This window comes from Pelophylax lessonae, assembly GCF_965119305.1.
Source record: "Pelophylax lessonae genome assembly, chromosome: 2".
NCBI classification, from domain to species: Eukaryota; Metazoa; Chordata; class Amphibia; order Anura; family Ranidae; genus Pelophylax; species Pelophylax lessonae.
In genome coordinates this window covers 663988868-664008699 of record NC_138769.1, presented here as the reverse complement: position 1 = coordinate 664008699, position 19832 = coordinate 663988868, and the positions used below count along the sequence as shown (strand labels likewise).

At 44.7% G+C, this 19832-nt stretch overlaps 2 protein-coding genes across 3 annotated transcripts in view; one reads left to right on the top strand and one right to left on the bottom strand.

Annotated features, from left to right (window-relative positions):
- The window catches only part of LOC309548235 (hydroperoxide isomerase ALOXE3-like), a gene marked incomplete at both ends in the record, with an annotated part of 173004 nt that extends 157884 nt beyond the window's left edge, over positions 1-15120 (bottom strand). The window contains 2 exons of the mRNA XM_082248187.1: positions 13663-13728; positions 15027-15120. Of these exons, the coding sequence (XP_082104313.1) occupies positions 13663-13728; positions 15027-15120 (160 nt within the window). The remainder of the gene's footprint in view (positions 1-13662; positions 13729-15026) is intronic.
- Positions 1-19832, top strand: part of ELMOD1 (ELMO domain containing 1) — a 235826-nt gene that overhangs the window by 29282 nt on the left and 186712 nt on the right. The gene's annotated exons all lie outside the window — the stretch shown is intronic.

Genomic DNA, 19832 nt, shown 5'->3' with positions numbered 1-19832 from the left:
ATGTACTTTTTTGAGCGTTGGGCGTTTTGTATACAGCGTCAAAACGCTCAGATGTGAACAGGGGCCATTGAAATGAATAGGATTTGTCTTGTTGGGCGTTTTGAGAGCTGATCCTAGAGCAGAAAAACGCCCCAAAAACGCCCCAAAACGCCTAGATGTGAACGGAGCCTTAAATTCTTTTTATTTATTTTTAGAAAAAAAAGATTTACAAATACAGTAAACCACAAGACCAAAACAGCATTTATAGAACAAGGAAGTAGAAATAGGAAAAACATTTGAATCTCATACACAACACTAGAGTACATACAATACAAACATACAAAAAATGGAGGTTTCTTTTAATTTAATATGATTTTTGGTGGTCTTAATAATGCCTCCTAGCTGAGCACACAAAGTGAAATGGCAAAAAACAACACATATTTGCATCGAGGATTATTTAGTAAGGCAATGCAAGGAGCAAACATGATGTGCAAGACGTAGTAATTCAGGCGTGTTGAATTCCAATGAATAAGAGCACCCAACTGATTAGTGTATCTCTGTGGAAGGCTGCATTACATCTACTGACTGCATTTAGCTAATCCCAGAACATCTCCTCAGCAGTTTGGGGATTAACATACCAACTGAAAAATATAATAAAAGATTGTAGAACCACTTAGTTCATATTAAATAATTAATGATTCCATCTGTTCCCCTATACCTTATTTTTATTCCCTGTTGATCCCGCCAGTGGATTAGTTATGTTTTCACTTCCTGTAATAGGGTGACAACACTATTCTTTCTGCAGTGAATCTGCACAGCACTGTTATCAGCTTTGGGGACGAGGTAATCAACAAACAAGTAACGCCACCTCCAACTAACACTTTTTACATCAACACTTTTATTTTCTTTTTGAAAAAAAGGGTTTATCCCTTTTAATACCACTGCCATAAAGTCTTACGGTGGCAGCTGGGGGTTTTTAACTTCTTCAGCTTCGCAAGGTTTTACTGACTTCATGACCAGGCCATTTTTTTGCACTGCGCTACTTAAACTGACAATTGCCCAGTCATGCAGAGCTGCACCCAAACAAAATGTATATAATTCTTTTCATACAAATAGATCCATTTTTTTTTGTGATATTTGATCATCACTGGGTTTTTATTTATATATTATATAAATGAAAAAAGACCAAAAAATAAAACATATAAACTACATCCAATAAAAAAATAAACGTTCTTCAAAAATTAAGGTCAAAATGTATTCCGCTACATGTCTTTGTTAAATAAAAATATCAGTAGGTGTATATTGATTGGTTTGAGTCAAAGTTAAAGCGTCCACAAACTATGGTGTATATATACTGGAAGTTGTATTTATTTATTTTTTTTCTACTGGTAATGGCAGTGATCAGCGATTTTTAGCGGGGCTGTGATAGTGCAGGGCCAATCTGACACTAACTGACACTGGTTGGGAACTGACTAACTGCCACTTACACAGTAATCAGTACTGATAATATGCACTGTCACTGGCTGGGAAGGGGTTAACATCTCAGGGTAATCAAGAGGTTAAGTGTATGCCTATCAAGTGTAAATGTGTGTATTTATGTGCTGCTTTTTACTAGAAATCTGTTTGTTTCTGCTCCCTGCTTTGCAAGTAGAAGAAACAAACAGATCATTCCCTCTGTACAGAGCCCTATGTTGTTTGTCAACACAGAGCTCTGAGCAGTGATTGGACAAAGCCAATCAGCAGGCCCCAGCCATGAATCATTGAGTGAGGGGGGGGGTGCTCTGTACCTGGAAGAGGCCCAGCAACGTACAGGTATTTCGCTGTGCCTGTAGGAGCTGCCTGTCAGCAGTACAATGCATGTGGGCTGTCCTCAAGAGGTTAACCTCTTGCCGCCCTTGCTATAGCCGAAAGACAGCTACAGCGTGGGCCTAAATTGCAGAGAGGGCGTCCGTGCGGGGCGCGCGCTACTCGCTCTGTGATGAGCGAGTCTAGGAAACAGCATGAGGATAAAAAAAAAAAAAAAAAAAGCCGATTACTGTCTAGAGTAAACAGGAAATCGGTCCCGCACACTCCAGACCCACTGTTGCTAAGCAGTGCCCACCAGAGGCACCTACCAGTGCCCACCAGTGGCACCTACCAGTGCATACCAGCACTGCTAAACAGTGCACACCAGTGCCACCTATCATTGCTCACCAGTACCACCTATTAGTGCCTTATCATCAGTGCCACTTATCAGTGTTGCCTATAAGTGTCACTTACCAGTGCCCATTAGTGCCACCTATCAATGCCACCTATCAGTGTCCTTCAGTGCTGCCTATCAGTGCCCATCAGTGCAGCCTCATGAGCATGAACAAACTATGAAACATGTTTTTGTTTTCAAAATTTTAGATCTTTTTTGTTTGGCAAAAAATGAAATCCCCATTAGTGATTAAATACCATCAAAAGAGAGCTCTATTTGTGTGAAAAAAAACGATAAAAGTTTCATATGAGTACAGTGTAGCATGACCACGCAGTGACAGCACTGAAAGATGAAAATTGGCCTGGGCAGGAAAGGGGTTTAAGTACCCAGCAAGCAAGTGGTTAAGCATACTACTCAAGCCAACTGCTGGCTTTCTTATTAAAGCCTTTCTGAAAACCATGGAGTCAATGGAGGGCAGGCGGAACATCAGGGGTCTAAAAAAACGATGGAAAACTTTCCAAGCCAATTTTCCAAACAATTGATTTCTGTCAATCAGGGAATCCACACACTGATCTAAATATGTCCAGTCCCTGCTAGACCAGCGGAATTTCAATCAGCGTGTGGGCAGCTTTATTCCCCTTTCACACGGGGCGGACTCTGTATTGATCAGCAGGGGATCTTCTCGCAGATGCTCTGCTGATTAGAGCATAGTGGTGGATGAGAGGTCCGTGTCCACTCAGTTTATGCAGGGGGGGACACAGACACAGCCCGCTCTGCTCTATGGGTAGCCGGTTGTTAATTGACTCCACAGTTAATTTACACCCAACTACCCTCCAATCTGATCCTTCGACACAAAGGAGGATGGAATCCCATTCCTGTTTGTTTTTAGTGGACCAGATCGGATCAGACGTAGACAGATGTAAGCGTACTCAAGTCTGTTTACACCCGCTAGGTCCATAGCTTGAATGAACCATCCAATCAGGTCCACCTAAAAAACTGACAGGTGGACCTAATCAGAACAGTCGTGTGAAAGGGGCCTTAGAGATATCATTCATATTGCTTCACTCTGTAAACTGTGGACTTGAAATACTGCAGACTGCCCCATTCTGAGTGCTGAGCAGTATGTTACATATTCCACACTAATGCTATGCTGTGTGTTACATACTTTATACCCCTAATTGTAACTGCATTGTCTAAAGGCAGTTATTCCTAACAGTGGGATATCTGAATTCTACCTCATTCAATGAACACCAGTAACACTTATCCAGATACATTATAAAAAAAAAAAATGTTTTGCTTAGCTTTTGTTGAAGTTTTGATTTACTCAAGTTAGATCAAAGCAAAATGATATCTGATCAATCGATTTGTTTCCCTTGAATTGAATCTGGCCAGCAAGGCCTTGTCATGTGACCCTCGTGATGGAAATCCATTCCACCACCTCCGGCTCTCACCCTCCGCTCCCTATCCCCGCTGTCACTTGCAAACAAACACAGAAGCCTTCTAGCGTACCCCTAAACCCTGCAATCTGTACATAGCACACCCTTGAACCCTGAACTCTGTAGTTAGTGCACCCTTGAACCCTACACTCTACACATAACGCACTTCTGATCTCTGCACTCTGTACGTAGTGTAATCCTGAGCTCTGCCCTCTGTACTTAATGCAACCCAGATACAACAGGCCCTTTTTGTCGGAGGGCTGCCTTTCTCTGTACAGTATTTGCTAGGGCAGGTACAATGCATGCAGGTGAGAAGATCCACTATTTTTAATAACGTCCTTTGGCACCATTTAGTTAAATTAACACATATTGGAAAAAAGTCCTGCTTGCTGCATTTTGAGTGCATTGACATGTACAGTATTTTGAAACTCAGGTTAGTTGAAATTAGGTCTTTCAAAAATGCAATGCCTAAACATGCCTAAAATCGGTTCTATGCACACTGTAGTGATGTGGATTCACATGTGTTCCGCTATGATGGATCTTTTACTGACCCAGCCTGATGGTATTTACAAAGAGCTCCGTAACTGCTGTCGGTTGTCAGCTATGGTGTGCACATCAGAGAGGATTATGTATGGCTGAGGATCAGACGTGTCTAGTTTTTATCCTTTTAAACTGAGCATAAAACCAAGGTGTGGGTGGATGGACTAACACACTGACATGTTTGGAAAGCTCATCTCTTATGAACATCAATAGATCAAACCATCAAATGCACTAAACTGAGCATTATTCTGCTAACCATTGCATGCTGGTTAGTGCATGACTCTTTGAATCCAATAATCTTATAGCAAATATATTCGCTGTTTTAAACATAATTTTTGGTCACATTGTGGTAATGTGCTGTGTCCTCTGTGTTAGATCTTATTCACACCTCAGCGTTTTGTAGCTTGAAGCTCGAAGCTCCACAATGCTGGAAGAGAAAAAATAAATGTTCTCTTTCGTTCATTGAGTGACACAGCTCCTGATAGTCTTAACCATTGGGTTATACTGCCCCCTGCAGGAGTAGGACACTAGGCAGAAAAAAATTGTGGCTACGCCCATGGGCAGTCCCAGGGGGTATACTCCCTCTCTCTGCTATAGGCACTCAGTTTTTTTCTGCCTAGTCAGGAGTAAGGACCTAGTTCCCTGCTGGGATCTTTGGTCCTAGCAATTTTTTTCCTTTTTAGATAGAATATCTTTCTCCTGGAATTTTCCTGCGAGATCTACAATTAACTGCCGGACTGGGCTGGATAATCTAGATCCAGTGGTCATCCCAGTTTGGCCAGTGAGCGCGCACAGACCTCAGCTCTGCGCTAAGTCGGCCGCGACATAGCCCCCCACTCTGATGGAGAGAGGTTCTGTCTGGAGAGGTGCCCGCCTGGTTCCTGGTATGGTGAGTAGTTCCCTCCTGGAGGGTTTTGGGGTAGACGTGGGCCCCTCCTTGGGACGGTCGAATCCCCGGGTTCCCCCTCCTTCCGGTCAGGCAACCCCCTTTCCAGTCCCCCCTGTGCGTGGGTGGAGGTTGTACCTGGTGGGGGCTCCTGCCAGGGCCCCCCGTCCTGCCTGGATCGGTCCTTGAGGCCTAGGTTCCCTCCTGGGTCCCTGTAAGCCTCATGGTGCCGCGCGGGGCTGCCATTTTGATGTAGCCTGTGTGTTTCTATACACGGCGGCCATGTTTGTGTAGTCCGGCGGCCATTTTGCTGTGGTTTGCCATTGAAAATAACGACGGCCATAACAGTGGAGCCCTGTGGGTGGTGATTTTGGCGGTGGGAGCCCCTCCTCATCCCCCTGGTGCTGACTCCTGGATCCTTTCACTTCCTGATCGCCACAAGTGTAGTGCAGATTATCCTGGTGGCTGAAGGTGCCTGTTTCTGCTGAGTGGTGAGTCTGGTGGTGTCCTCTCCCTCTCTGCTGAGGATCGCTAGGTGCTTGTGCCTGGCGACCGGGTGGTGCTGCCAGCGCAGTGGGGGTTGTCCCTTTGCAGTGTTTTTACACTTTTTGTGTGGTCCCTCTGGTGACTCATGGAGTCTTTGGAGCACATCTCCCCACCTGATCCCCTCTCTGAGGCAGCGGGGCCCTCTGGGTCCCGACCATACATCAATGCACTGACGGCGGCCCTGGAGTTTTTTTGTGTCCTGGGTGGAGGTGGCTTTTGGCGAAGGGCTGGCAACAAGCGCCCCTCGCCTTCCTCTGCCTCATCTATCTCAGTAGATCCTGAATCTAAAATGGCCGCCGCGGACGTGGGTCACCCTACTGAGTCTGCAACCTTGCGCCCGGAATCCTCTGATAGTGAGGATGGTTCCCCCACGTCTGCAACCGTGCACAAAGAGGCACTGGTGGATGCACTGATTGTATCTGTGCGTGAGGTCCTGAAGATGGAGGACGCAGCTGCGACGGAGGCGCAGGTTCCCTTTGGCACTCACAAGCCATCCAGAGCTGTAAAGGTGTTTCCTTTCCCGGCCAATTTTAACAGAATTATCGCTAAAGTTTGGGGATGACCAAAGCGTTCCCGTGGGGTCCTTAAGCGCTTTACTAGGCGTTACCCCTATGAAGAGTCCCTTCTTAAGAAGTGGACTGTTCTACAGGTGGTGGACCCTCCGGTTTCCAGATTAAACAAGGCAACCATGATTCCGGTTGAAGAGTCTCCGGCCTTTAAGGATCCGGCTGACAGGAAGGTGGAGGCTGTGGTCCACAATATGTACACTCTGGCTGGTTCTGCAATGAGCCTAGTATTCACCATTGCCCTGGTGTCGCAAGCTCTGACCGAGTGGACTAAGCTCTTACGCCGTGACCTGGAGGGAGAACAGCTCCCCCCCTGCCTTTGCCGACCTGGCAGACTAGCTGGTCAAAGGGCTGCAGTTTATCAGCGATGCCTCTTTGGCTCCCCTTGTGGCTCGGCTCTGTTTTGGCAGTGGTCCTTCAGCATTTCTTTTGTCTCAAGTGCTGCTCTGCGGTCCATACTTCTGAAAAAAGGCCTTGACTGATTTTCCTTTCCAATCAGATCGCCTCTTTGGAGTTACCCGGGATGACACCATTAAAGGTCTCACGGGGGGTAAGAGTACTTTTCTTCCACAGACTACTAAGAGTAAGGAACCTCGTCGTAGACGTGGGCCTTCCTTCTCGGCTCATAAGAATTTTTTTCTTCCCTCGTCAACTGACAAGGGCTCAAAGCCCTTCAAGGCCTCCTCGAGGATCCAAACGAACCTGGCCCGGAAAGCCGAGAGCCCTGGTGGGTCCACAAAGTAATTCGGTCCAGCTACAAAATCGAGTTTTGCTCCTTTCCTCCAGCAAGGTTTTTTCCTTTCAGCGCCTGTCCCCAGACTGCTTGCAGGGCCTGTTTGGGGCGGTACAAGACCTGTTACTTCAAGGGGTGATTGTCCCGGTTCCGACTCCAGAACGTTTTCAGGGGTTTTACTGAAACCTGTTCACAGTTCCCAGGAAGGAAGGCAAAGTGCGTTCAATCCTCGACTTCAAGGCACTAAATAAACTGCTTTGTGCGGTTGCAAAAGTTTTCTCTGCTTTGCTGTGGGAGAGGAACATTATTAGTTTGTGGCATTACCCTTATGTCTCGCTTCTGCTCCTCGGGTCATCACAAAAGTGTTAGCCACGTGCTAGCCTTGTTATGCCGTCAGGGATCGCTACAGTTTGGCTGGATTCTGAATTTTTAGAAGCCTGCTCTAGTTCCGTCCACGAAGCTGGACTATCTGGGCCTAATTCTGGACTCGGCCTTTGCCAGAGTGCTGCTTCCTCTGGACAAACTCCAGAAATTGCAGGCTGAAATTCGTCCACCATTTAACCTTTCTTTTTTCCATGGTCTATTTGGAACATTTTTAGTCTATGCAATTCGTCTTCTGCTTTCCAGCAGATGGTCATCCCTCCGGACTTGCATGTGGGTGCTGGGCCTGATAGTGTCCACCTTCGAGGGGGTTCCGTTTGCACAGTTCCATACTCGGTCCCTGCAAAGGGAGATTCTGACTAAATGGGACAAGACTCTGCAGTCTCTGGACAATCAGATCTGGCTGAGTCAGGGAACAAAGGAGTCCCTGATATGGTGGCTTCGTTCTCTGGTGCTTTGGCTGGGCAAATCCTTCCTCCCCTTGTATTGGACAGTGGTCACCATGGATGCCAGCCTGTCCGGCTGGGGAGGCCTCCTCGGCAAGCATTCTGCTCAGGGAAGAGTCCAGACTACCGATCAATGTCTTGGAACCCGGAGTGATCAGACTGTGTCTGGACCATTGGACAGATCGTCTTCAGGGTTGTCCAGTGAGCATTCCACGCCTTTCCTCCTCTTAAGCTTCTGCCAAGACTTCTCCGCAGGATCGAGGCAGAAGGGATTCGGGTCATCTTAGTGGCTTCAGACTGGCCTCACCAGGCTTGGTACGCCGATCTGATGCGGCTGATCGCCGACGTTCCTTGGAACCTTCCTCTCAGGAAGAATCTGCTGTCCCAAGGACCGATCTTCCATCCTGCTTTACAGTCGCTGGCTTTGACGGCTTGGCTGTTGAATGCCAGGTGCTGAAGGATAAGGGTTTATCTGAGTCGGTGGTTCCTACATTGTTGAAAGCTAGGAAATCTACTTCTAGGAAGCTCTACCATTGTACATGGAAGACGTACATTGCATGGTATATATGTAATAATAAATAAATAAATAAAAATTAACCTCTAACCTTTAAAAAAAAAAACTAAATAAATGAATAAATAAACACACAAACCCAACAAAAACTATATTATTATATTATTATTATTATTATTATTATTATTAATAATAATAATAATTTATTTATTTTGTGTTTGGGTTAGGGTGTTTAGTATTATTGTTTTATTATTATTAATATATTTTTTAAGGGTTAGGGGTTAAAATGGATGTAGACCCTTACATATACCCAGTGAAGTGAACAGCCTCAGATGATACACAGAGATGAATCAAATCTCCTTACATACGTTTTAGACCCCTTTCACACTGGGCGGATGTTTTGATGGACTCCGCTTGCTCAGCAGGGATTGCTCCGCTTATCCCCGCTACGCAGGCGGATGACAGGTCCCTCTCTGCTCACTTTGCAGAGATAGATTTGTCAGAGTCCTGCTCTCCTCTATGGGGATATCGGATGAAAATGGACCGCCTACCTGTTTTCATCCGATCTCATCCGATCCGACTCGCTGGACGGATGGCGAACGTATCACCATACATCTGTTTTCAGCGGTATTTGTCGGATAAGACGTCAGCGGCCACATGTTCGCTGATATCCGCCTCCCAATAGAGGTCAATGGGTGGCCCGATCGGTTCAGTTGTGTGAAAGGGTCCTTACAAGTATATCTGCTTTCTTCAGCTTTCTAGACTCTTTAGAAAGTGCACATCGTTTTACAAATTTTTCTTCCTGTTTCAGCAGTGGGAGGGGAGTCTAGGCATATATACTGTGTGTGAGCTGATTGGAGGCAAGGCACATAACCCCTCTCCACATATGCAGAGGAAGAAACTTGCAGAGCTGTACTGGAATAGACAAGCTCTCTGCTTATCTGTCTCTGTTACCTCCCTGACACAAATTTTCAGCTGCTGTTATCTTCTGTGTCGGAGAGCTTGTCAGAAGTTATCATGCTTATAACAGAGGAACGGAGCAGCAGAAAGACACGGGTCTTAGGGCTTTGGAAAGAGATGAGTAAACACTACAGAAATATGTGCCCAGGTCAGATTTCATGAATGGGGTTTAAATCCACTTTAAGGTTGGGGGTTAATTATTCATTAATTTATTCATTATTACATAGTATTTATTTATTTATGATTATTTTTATGTATTTGTGTGTTTATATTTTATTTATTAATTTATTATTATTAATATTAGTAGTAGTAGGAACACCCTAACAAAAACATTAATAAGTAATAATAAGACAATAAATAAAATATGAATCCCTAACCCAAACCCTAACCCCTAATCCTAACCCTAACCTAACTTTACCCTAAAAAAAAAATAATAATAATAATAAGTGAATAATAATAATAAAAAAAAAAAATAAAAGCTAAAAAACCTAGCAACAAATTATGCAACAGATGATAGTTTTCTCTATTGGCTAATAAAAAAGTGCCCTGACTCACAAACGCTGTATAAAAATGTGCGAAAAAAAGCCAGAAAAAAGCTCAAAGACGTTACACTCAGATGTGAATGCATCCGTAACATGCATTGTGCTGTAGTGTTGGTGGATCCCACTCGGTAGGCTTTAATGAGAGCAGGAAAAATAAAACATGCAAGTACCGCATACTGGACTTTTTGCAAAACAGTGCAATGCAGCACGGTAGTTCAAAAAAGGTTCATCAAAAAAGTGTGAACTGGTCGCTGGTGTAAGATGTTTTCGAAATGGAAGAGCTACAGAGCAAGTGTCCTGCTGTTTGTTATTTGTGTACTCTAGCCGGAACTGTCAGCCATTCACAGGGAGTCTTTTATTTTATGAATGAATACAAAGCTTCCTGGGATTGGCTGATTCATAGAGGTGGCGGATAAACTCAGCCAGTCAGAGGATGATTTTGTATTCATTCAGAGAGTACAAAGCTGTCCATGAATGGCTAAGCAGCACTCAGCTCAACTAAGTTTTGTTCCGGTTGTGGAAAGGGAAGTTCTCGTCCCACTGTCGAACACAACACTATATACTGGATGTAGCTGAGGCTACATAAAGTTAATACAGTGTGCCTAGCGCACACTTCTGTTTGTGTAGAAAATAGTTCATTTGGTCGCCTCGGCCCAAACAAACTAGTTAAAGTGACAGTAAAGTTGGAGATCAGCTTTAAATATATTCAAAAATTAAAAATAGCTGTACCTGTAGTTGGGCTTTCAAACTTTTCTATCACTTCAAATCAGACTTTCTCAATCTTTTCAGCACAGAGGAACCCTTGAAATAACTTTCTGGTCTCAGGGAACCCCCGCTAAAAATGACTATATCTCCAACTGATGATACATTAGTCTGATAGTCAGTGGGAAGAATGCTCCTTACACTTTTGGTCATTGGGAAGAATTACCCCCTTACAGATATCTAAAAAGATAATTGGTATCAGTGGGAACTTATCTAAGAGGCAAAAATTGGTCATTGCTCAAGAAGTCCCTAGCAACCTGTTTGTGAAACCCTGCTTTAACCTCTTTGCGGTGGCGACTCCCATCCCTTAAGGGGTTTAGGATGCCGGGATAGGGGGCGGGGTTTATGATCATGTGACCGCCGTGATTGGCTGGCATGGTGGTGGTTACATGATTGGAAAGCTCCCAATCCCAAGCAGTGATCAGGAGCTTTCCGTTAGCCACTGGTAACTGTGACGGGAGCATGCAGGGCACAGCTGTGTTTGCAGTGTGGTACGTTAATATGAGGCCCACCCGCCGAGAGGCTGCATATTTGCGTACTGTTGACGTGTAGGGGTAAATAAAAAAAGTTAGTTTTGGCCAAGCTATTTCCTTGTATTTTTATGAATTAATACAAGGGTTCCTCTGGCTGTGGTAGAGATCTTGGCTTCATTCGACTGCCTATCCACCTCAGCCAATTAGAAGAAGTCTTGTATAGAGTCATAAAAATACAAAGCTTCCTGTAATTGGCTGAGCAATGCTGATCCCAGCTTGAACGGGAAGTTTTCACACTGCTTTTTGTCTATATTTAAAGCTGAACTCCAGCCAAAAAACATTCTTTAGGCATTTGTACTTTAAAAAAAACCCTTAAAAACAGTGCCGTATACTGTATAGAGCTGATACTACGTACAGTTTATGCAGCGCTAACAGCAACTGCATTTCTTAGTGAAGGAAATAGTTGGTTTTAACCGGCTTGGCCCAAAATAACTATTAAAAGGAGAGCTTGACAAATTTGCTTTTAATCTAGGAGCCAGCTAAAAAGTTAGGAGCCATTTTTTAAACTAACAAAGCTTTTTTGCAATACAGCGCTGCGTTACTTTAACTGACAATTGCTCAGTCATGCAAGGCTGCACAAATTAATTTTTTTTTTAGACAAATAGAGCTTTCTTTTGGTGGTATATGACCACCACTGGCTTTTTTATTTTTTGCACCATAAACGAAAATAACCGAAAATTTTAAAGAAAAAAAAACAATATTTTTTACTTTTTGGTATAAGGCACCATTCACACCTGAGCGTCTCATTTTCAGGCAGTTTTTTTGGTGTTTTTTTAGTAATTTTTAGGCATTTTTTAAGGTGTTTTTTTGCAGTTGTTTGGAGGAAGGCATTGACCTCTAACAAAAACGCTTGTAATCTGCCAAAAAGAAGCTCATGTACTTTTTTGAGCTTCAGGCGTTTTGCTTCAGGCGACACAACGCTCAGATGTGAACAGCGCCCATGAAATGAATGGGATTTTGCTTGTTGGGCGTTTTGAGACTTCAGAGATGAGCGTTTTACGAGCTGAAAAACGCTCAGGTGTGAACAGGGCCTAAAACATACCCCATGAAAAAAAATATAATTTCTTTATAAATTTTGGCCAATATGTTTTCTGCTACATGTCTTTGGTTAAAAAAAATCCCAATAAGTGTATATTAATTCGTTTGCATGAAAATTATAGTGTGTACAAATGACGGTATATATACTGGATTTTTTTTTTTCTATTATACTAGTAATGATGGCGATCAGCGACTTATGGCGGGACTGTGATAGTAAAGCAGCCATTCTGACTTTGGCTAACTGACACTAACATCACCGGTGACACTAATACAGTGATCAGTGCTAATAAAATGAACTCACACTGTACTAATGACACTGGCTGGGAAGGGTTTAACATCTGGGGCAATTAAAGGGTTAACTGTGTGCCTAGTAATGTAACTGCACGGTGTACTGTTTTACCGGCAAAAAACGGCACATCCCCGCTGTCAGTAGAGAGATTTGTGTTGTTTATAACACAGATCTCTCTCCTGTTACTCGCTCTGATGATAGTCAGGTCCCGAACATGAATCATTGGCCGGAAACCTGTGATCGGCATGTAAATGAACCAGTAAGATGTGTGCACGCCCCCCTACCCAGTAATGCGACTTGCTCATGGCTGGTGCCAATAGTGAATGTGCTGACAGAAGCCCACGCGCCAGGGTGCAATTTCTAGTCGCCATGGCGACCTGGCGCCTGGGATTTGTTAAGCCCTGATTTTAAGTGATATCAAAGCTGGCTTTAATAAAAGAAAAACATTCACAACAGTATAAGGCCTTGCACTGTCTTTAGGAAAGTAGAAAATTGATGTGTGCATACACAATCCTGACCGTGACAGAAGTACACATGATCCTCTCCTCCTCTTCGTAGCAAGGAATGAGGCCCATTCCCAGGGAGATTTTTTTTTTGGAGTGAAACAATAGACACTCATTATTGCCCTTATCAGAAACCACTTAAAGCGGAGTTCCACCCGAAATTTATACTTACCTCCATCTTCTCGCTCCCGGTCACCTGAAAAACAAATGGATAATCGCAATTTTTTTTTTTTTTCACTTACCTTTTAGAGAAAATATACTCACCTTACTTCCTTCTTCCTCCCCTCGGCGGCCACGGCGATTCGTCACTTCCTGGCTTTTGCAATGATTCCTGGGAGCTGAACGTCATCGCTCCCAGGAATCATTGCGCCTGCACCGGCCCCGACGTCAGTTCCGGGGCGCGCGCGTCATTCCCTTCTAAACAGCTTCTGGGCATGCCCAGAAGCTGTGGAGGGATGACGCGCGCGACCCGGAAGTGACGTCGGGGCCGCTGCAGTGCATCGTGGGACCGAAGAAGGAGGAAGAGGACCGAAGAGGACGCGGAAGAGGATCGCGCTGGCTTCAAGCTGCCCACACCCGAGATGGCAGCGCTGGAGAAGACAATTTCAAGGTAAGTATTTCTCCTGAAAGGTAAGTGCAACCCGGGACAGATCAGAGGCTAGCCATTGTGGAATGTGCTAGCCCTGACTGTCCCGGGGGTATTTTTATAAAAAAATGTATAACTAGGGTGGAACTCCGCTTTAATAATTGCAAGCAATCCTTTCTCAGGCTTTTTATGACCATTCTAACAAGTGGTGCTAACACAGCCAGGCAACAACCAGTTACATCTTACTTGATGCAGAAAACCTCTCGGTGTAAACTAGGCCTTGGAGGAAACTTAAAGCAGCTTCATCTATTTCTGCAATAATAAGAAATGGAGCGTTAATGACTCTCAGTAATGTACAAGATGCTGCCTGCTTCTAAACAGCCTCCAATTAGCAAAGCTGCCTTTGTTCACATGCCCTAAAGTCTTCCTTCTTCTTTCACGGCCTCTAATTATTGCACAGTTCATTGATCAGTATATTTATAAGCACTGTTGATGCGCCTTGTATATATGAACTCAAGTAGGGGAGGTGCAGTATCTCATGGCTGAGTCTTCATAAATCTATCAAAGTCGTGGTTCTGGTCGAGCTTGGTAGTTAGCACCACATCCAATACTTCATTGGAATTAATAAAGACTTACGAGGGGAAGCTTTACTCTCTGGCCTTAAAGTTGATCAAAAAAAAATGTCTGGTGATTTAAATTACCGTTTATCATTTCTTCCTTCTCAAACAGATATTAATACTTTCTCTAAAGCATATGCAAAATATTAGTCTTTGTATGTTTAAAGTGACCCTGTCCATGTTTTAGGAATTAGGAAAAAAAAGCTAGAAAGGGAAAGCAATAACCATGAACTGAACATCGGGCTCATCCCTTAAAGTGTTACTAAAGTCAGATTTAAAAAAAAATTAAAATAAACAAACATGTTATACTGACCTGCTCTGTGCATTGGTTTTGCACAGCCCCAATCTCCCTCTTCTCTGGTCACTGTCGGCGTTCTTGGCTCCTCTTCTTCTTTTGTGTGTCCCCATAGCAAGCCGTTTGCTTTGGGGACAAACGATGCATGCTCGCTCCCAACCTGTGTGTCTATGGAGCCCCGCTCCTTAGGCTTACACAGTGGAACTTAGGCCTGTTCCCCACTTCCTCTTCACTGCATTTGATTGACATCAGGAAGAGTCAATGGCTTCTGCTGCTGCTTGAGTGCTGTGTGAAGAGGAAAAAAGGAGAGAATAGATGCAGCATTGCAAAATGCTGATCTTTTCTTCCCTCTACTCCCCTTTACATGGGGGGGCACAGGGAACCTGAAAACGTTTGCATTAAGGTAAAAAACGTTAATAGGTTTAGTATTACTTTACTGTGGAAGTAAACAAAGCATGTCCGCACAGTATGGTAGACTTATCCCACACTAGGGTTGCCACTTTTTCTTCAGGCCAAACCTGAACACTGTCATCCCCCTTTATAATACAGGGGTCAGTGTCGTGCTGCACGGCTCACCTCATTTAAACCGATATCTGCCGAAAACTCCAACTTGCTGAGATCTCCAATGACGTTATTTCTGGTGAGTGTACACCAGGAATAAATGGAGATTTCGACCACTTGGCTTTTTCACACAACACCTGCAGCCTTTACACTTCGGTAGTAAAACACCAAGTGGTCAAAATCTCCAATTATTCCTGGGGTACACTCACTGGAAATAATGTAGTTGGACATCTCGGCAAGTTGGAGTTTTCGGCAGAACACCGGGAGTCGGCTTTCTGCAATACTTCCGGGAGTGGGAGATGGCTCGAAGCCATCACCATGGAGACACAGTAACAGAATAGAGATGGTTAAAAAAAGCAGTTAAGCAGAACGAGTCCAGGGGGACTGGAGATGGGACTAGAGGGAAACAGCAGAGGAAGACGGAACAGTGGGTGTCCCCGGAAACTGTGCATAACCCCCAGGGAACTGCTTAGAACCCCAAGGAACAGTGGACTACCCCCAGTTACAATGCAGAACCCGGGGAACAGTGTAGAACTGCACAAACAGTTGAGGAACCAGAAACAGTGGACAACCCTGGGTACAGTGCAGAACCCTACAAACAGCTGAAGACCCAGTGAACAGCAGATGAAGCGTAAAAAGCACAGGGACCCCAGATGATCCCCAGGAAGAGTGGATGATCCCAGATACAGCGCAGAACCCTCGGAACAGCAGAAGACCCTGGGCACTGAACAGCACTCCATAAAAAGAAGAAGACCCAAAGAACAGCACAGGAACTGGGAACAGTAGAGGAACCAGGAATAGGACAGAATCCTGGGAACAGTAGACGACCCCAGGTACAGTGCAGAATTTCACAAACAGCAGAAGACCCAGTGAACAGCAGATGAACCCTGGGAACAGCAAAGGATCCCAGGTACAGTGCAATACTCTTCTCTACCCTGTCTCCAGGTACTGTAAAGACCTGCACAAACAGTGGAAGAACCAAGGAACAGCAAAGAAACCGGGAAAAGCACAGAACCCCGTGAACAGGGAAAAACAAAGCAGCCAGAGGTCTCACCTTTTTTGTCAGTCATGTCTGTGGAACATGGATCGCCCAGCCTCTCCCGAAGGACCCTAGTACATGGCTGTACAAGGGTGAACACAGAGCTCTTTACGGAACACTTCCAAACACAGACCGCGGTCCTGTCAATAGATGCCTTACAAAGTTTACATCCAGGTAGACTCTCAGTGCATTATAGGAACTTTTTCTCAGTTGGGTCTGAATAATGTGTCCGGGTTTCAGCTGCACTGAAACCTGGACAGAGGATTCAAAACCCAGGAATGTTTAGATGATAGCCGGACAGGTGGCAACCCTATCGCACAGGGTGCTCTCCTTCAGCCGTGCAAAATGCACTCTCCGTTATCACTGCCAGTTTCTCCCACTCTGCTTCTAGGTCCAGAATCTTCAGCCTTCCCTATTGGCCAGGGCCAACTTCTGAGCATGCTCAAGGGAGTCATTTTGTTCTAGCAATTAGCCATAGCATGCTGAGATTTGTACACTGAGCTGCACATGCGTGGTTGCACTTGTCAGTATACAATTAATGCCATGTCAGACAAGTGAATTGTAGCAGTGCTTCCTCACCAGTACAAATCACTAAGACCAGCAATTAAAGCAGGAGTATAGCCAAAGGTTTTTTTGGCTGTACTTCTCCCATGGATCACAGGAGTGCAGTTTGTTTTTCACTCCTGTGACCCGATTTCAGGCCACATGTCACAGAGCCGGTCCAGGCTCTGAAAAGATGCTGACCATTAGGTCAAAATCCACCCAGCAGCCTGGACCTACAGCTGGCACAGACCACACAGCCCAGCGCTCCAGTTAGCGCTGGAGGGATAGAGTAGAGAGCCAGAGACTGCAGCCTGAAGACCAAGAGCTCAGCGATCATCAGTGTTTGATTGTTCAATTCTCAGTCTTAGAGCTGGTGGGGGACAGATGCAGCATTGGATCGATACTGCATCCAACTAGGTGAGTATCATTTTTATTTTTGTTTTACTTAAACCCATTCTCTGCTTTTAACATCGATTTGTAGCTAGTGATCAAGTGATTTTTTTTTTGCAGCTACAGCACAAACTTGTGTTCCATCATTACATGCGTTTGATTCTACAAATTGCTTTCCTTCAGCAATTTGAAGCTCAGCCGTAGAGGTGAATGCAGAGGGTTTGCTGAGCTTGTTACTGACCTGAAAGGCTGTACAAACCCAGTCGTTGAGAGACTGATCTACAGATCGCTGTAAAATTAATGAGTTAGAAAATCCAAGAAAAATTACTACAATTTTCTTAGTGAGAAATCACTTTAAAAATAAAGAGGATAACTGCAAATAAACTGCCCAGCCAACATCATGGTTCATTGGAAAAAATGGTAGCAAAAGAGGCACGCAAAGTCTGTTCTGAAACCTACCTGCTAGCAGTTTAAAAAAAAAAAAGAGTTTAGTTTAAAAGCTCACCTGTTCCACTGCCCATTATTTGGATCTTCACCCTGTTCAGGAGCTAATATCTCCAGCAGAATCTTAACTAATGTAGATCAGAGATCACCAGCCTTAATCCAATACTGACCACAACCCCAACACTCCCATCACCATCCCCAAATGAAGACAAGCTAGACATTTACTTCAAATGGCCAAAGCTGCCTTCTATCATGAATAACACAAAATGTATAAGTAACGTTAACACGGCCGTAGAAAAAATTCTGATATGGTGGCAGGTCCTGAAGGCACCATATGAACAATCCCTGTGTCTGTGGGACCAGTTACCTATGTTAGTTCCCCCACTGCAAAACACTGCCTCGAGGTCCGTATCAGTTGACTGCAGACATGTACTGGTCTATCAGTGAAAAAAGTCCCATAGAGTGTTTATGAAACACATTAAAGCGGAGTTCCGGCCCCAAAATCGACCTAGTCGATTTTGGGCCATCCGCTTGCTTCTAGGTCACCTGAAACAGAAATGGATAATTAAGATTTTTTTTTTTTTTTTACTTACCTTGTAATTGCAGAAAAATATACTCACCTTTCTTCCACTTCCTCCCTCGGCGGGCGTGGTCCGCGCCGTCACTTCCGCTTTGCAATGATTCCTGGGAGCTGAACGTCATCGCTCCCAGGAATCAATGCGCCTTCACCGGCCCCGACGTCAGTTCCGGTGCAGACGCATCATACCTTGCTAAACAGCTTCTGGGCATGCCCAGAAGCTGTGCAGGGGTGACGCTGCAGCCCCGGAAGTGACGATGGAGCCGGCGCAGTGCATCGTGGGACAGAAGAGGACGCAGAAGATGATCGTGCTGGCTTCAGCTGCCCACACCTGAGATGGCAGCGCTGGAGAAGAAATTTTCAAAGTAAGTATTTATTCTAAAAGGTAAGTGCGAACCGGGGGTATTTTCATCTAAAATTTTTTTTGGTGGCCGAAACTCCGCTTCAAGTGAATATAAGTGAAATAAAGTCCCATATAAACTAATATATATATAAAACATATAAAATCCCAAAAGTGAAGTATTGATCCAGCAATGGTGGAGATGGCAAATAAAGTGTTCAGATCCCATCACCAGATGGAACAAATAAAATGGGCGCTCACCAGATGGTATGGACCTATGATGCCGTACAGCATACAGGTCAAACAGGCTTCATAGATTAAATTGGTTGCCTAGGGTTCAGCTTTAACCCCTTTACGACCGCAGCCGCTCCTTGGCAAAGCGACGTAGCTCTACATCGCTTGCTCTCAGGAGGCTAGGGGGCGAGTGCGCGCCGCGCTCCCGCCCCCGCTCATCAGCGGGGAAACCTGTGGGTGTGTGAGGCGGCTCCGATTGCTGCCTGACACCGGCGATCTCCCCCCACTGAGGGAGAAGGACGGTCGGCTGATGTAAGCACAGCCGTCCGTCCTTCTCCCTGCAATGATCACAGAGACCATGTGATCCTGCTATATAGGATCACATGTCTCTGTGATCATTTCAGAATCCCAACCCCCCCACAGTTAGAATCACTCCCCTAGGCTTACATTTAACCCCTTGATCACCTATAGTGTTAACCCCTTCCCTGCCAGTGTCATTATTACAGTAAGAGCCGGTTCACATTTGTGTGGCTGCGGCGTTCGCATGTAATGTCGGAGCGCACTGCTCCTTCATTACATGCGATCGGCTGTGCGGTGCAAGTTTAGCCATACACTTTGTATGGCTAAATTCGCACCGCACCCGCAGCAAACACGCACAGGACCCTTTTTTGCACTTTTTGCACACTTGTGCGATCCGATTCTGTGCGAACTGCAAGATCGCACTGCGATATGCGATCAAACTGGGGGTGTCGTTAAGATTACATTGACACCCCCAGCGTATCGCATATGGCAGTGTGAACTGCCGGGGGTGCGTTTGCAATGCGGGAACAGGCTGCAAATTCGCAGCCTTCCCGCATCGCATAAGTGTGAACCGGGGCTAACAGTGCATATTTTTAGCACTGATTACTGTAGTAATGCCACTGGTACCCCCAAAAGTGTCAAAAATGTCAGTTAGGAGTCCGATCTGTCTGCCGCAATGTCGCAGTCCCGCAAAAAATCGCAGATCGCCTCCATTACTAGTAAAAAAGCAATAAAAATGACATAAATCTTTCCCGTTGTTAGTAGACGCAATAACTTTTGCGCAAACCAATCAAAATATGCTTATTGCGATTTTTTTTTTTTACCAAAAATATGTAGCAGAAAACAAATTGGCTTAAAATGCTAAAAAAAAATGTAATTTTAATTTTTTTTTGGAAATGTTATATAGCAAAATGTGAAAAATAAAGTTTTTTTTTTTCAAAATTGTCGCTCTTTTTTTGCTTATAGCGCAAAAACTAAAAATCGCACAGGTGATCAAATACCACCAAAAGAAAGCTCAATTTGTTGGAAAAAAAAGGACATCAATTTTATTTGGGTACAGCGTCGCACGGCCACGC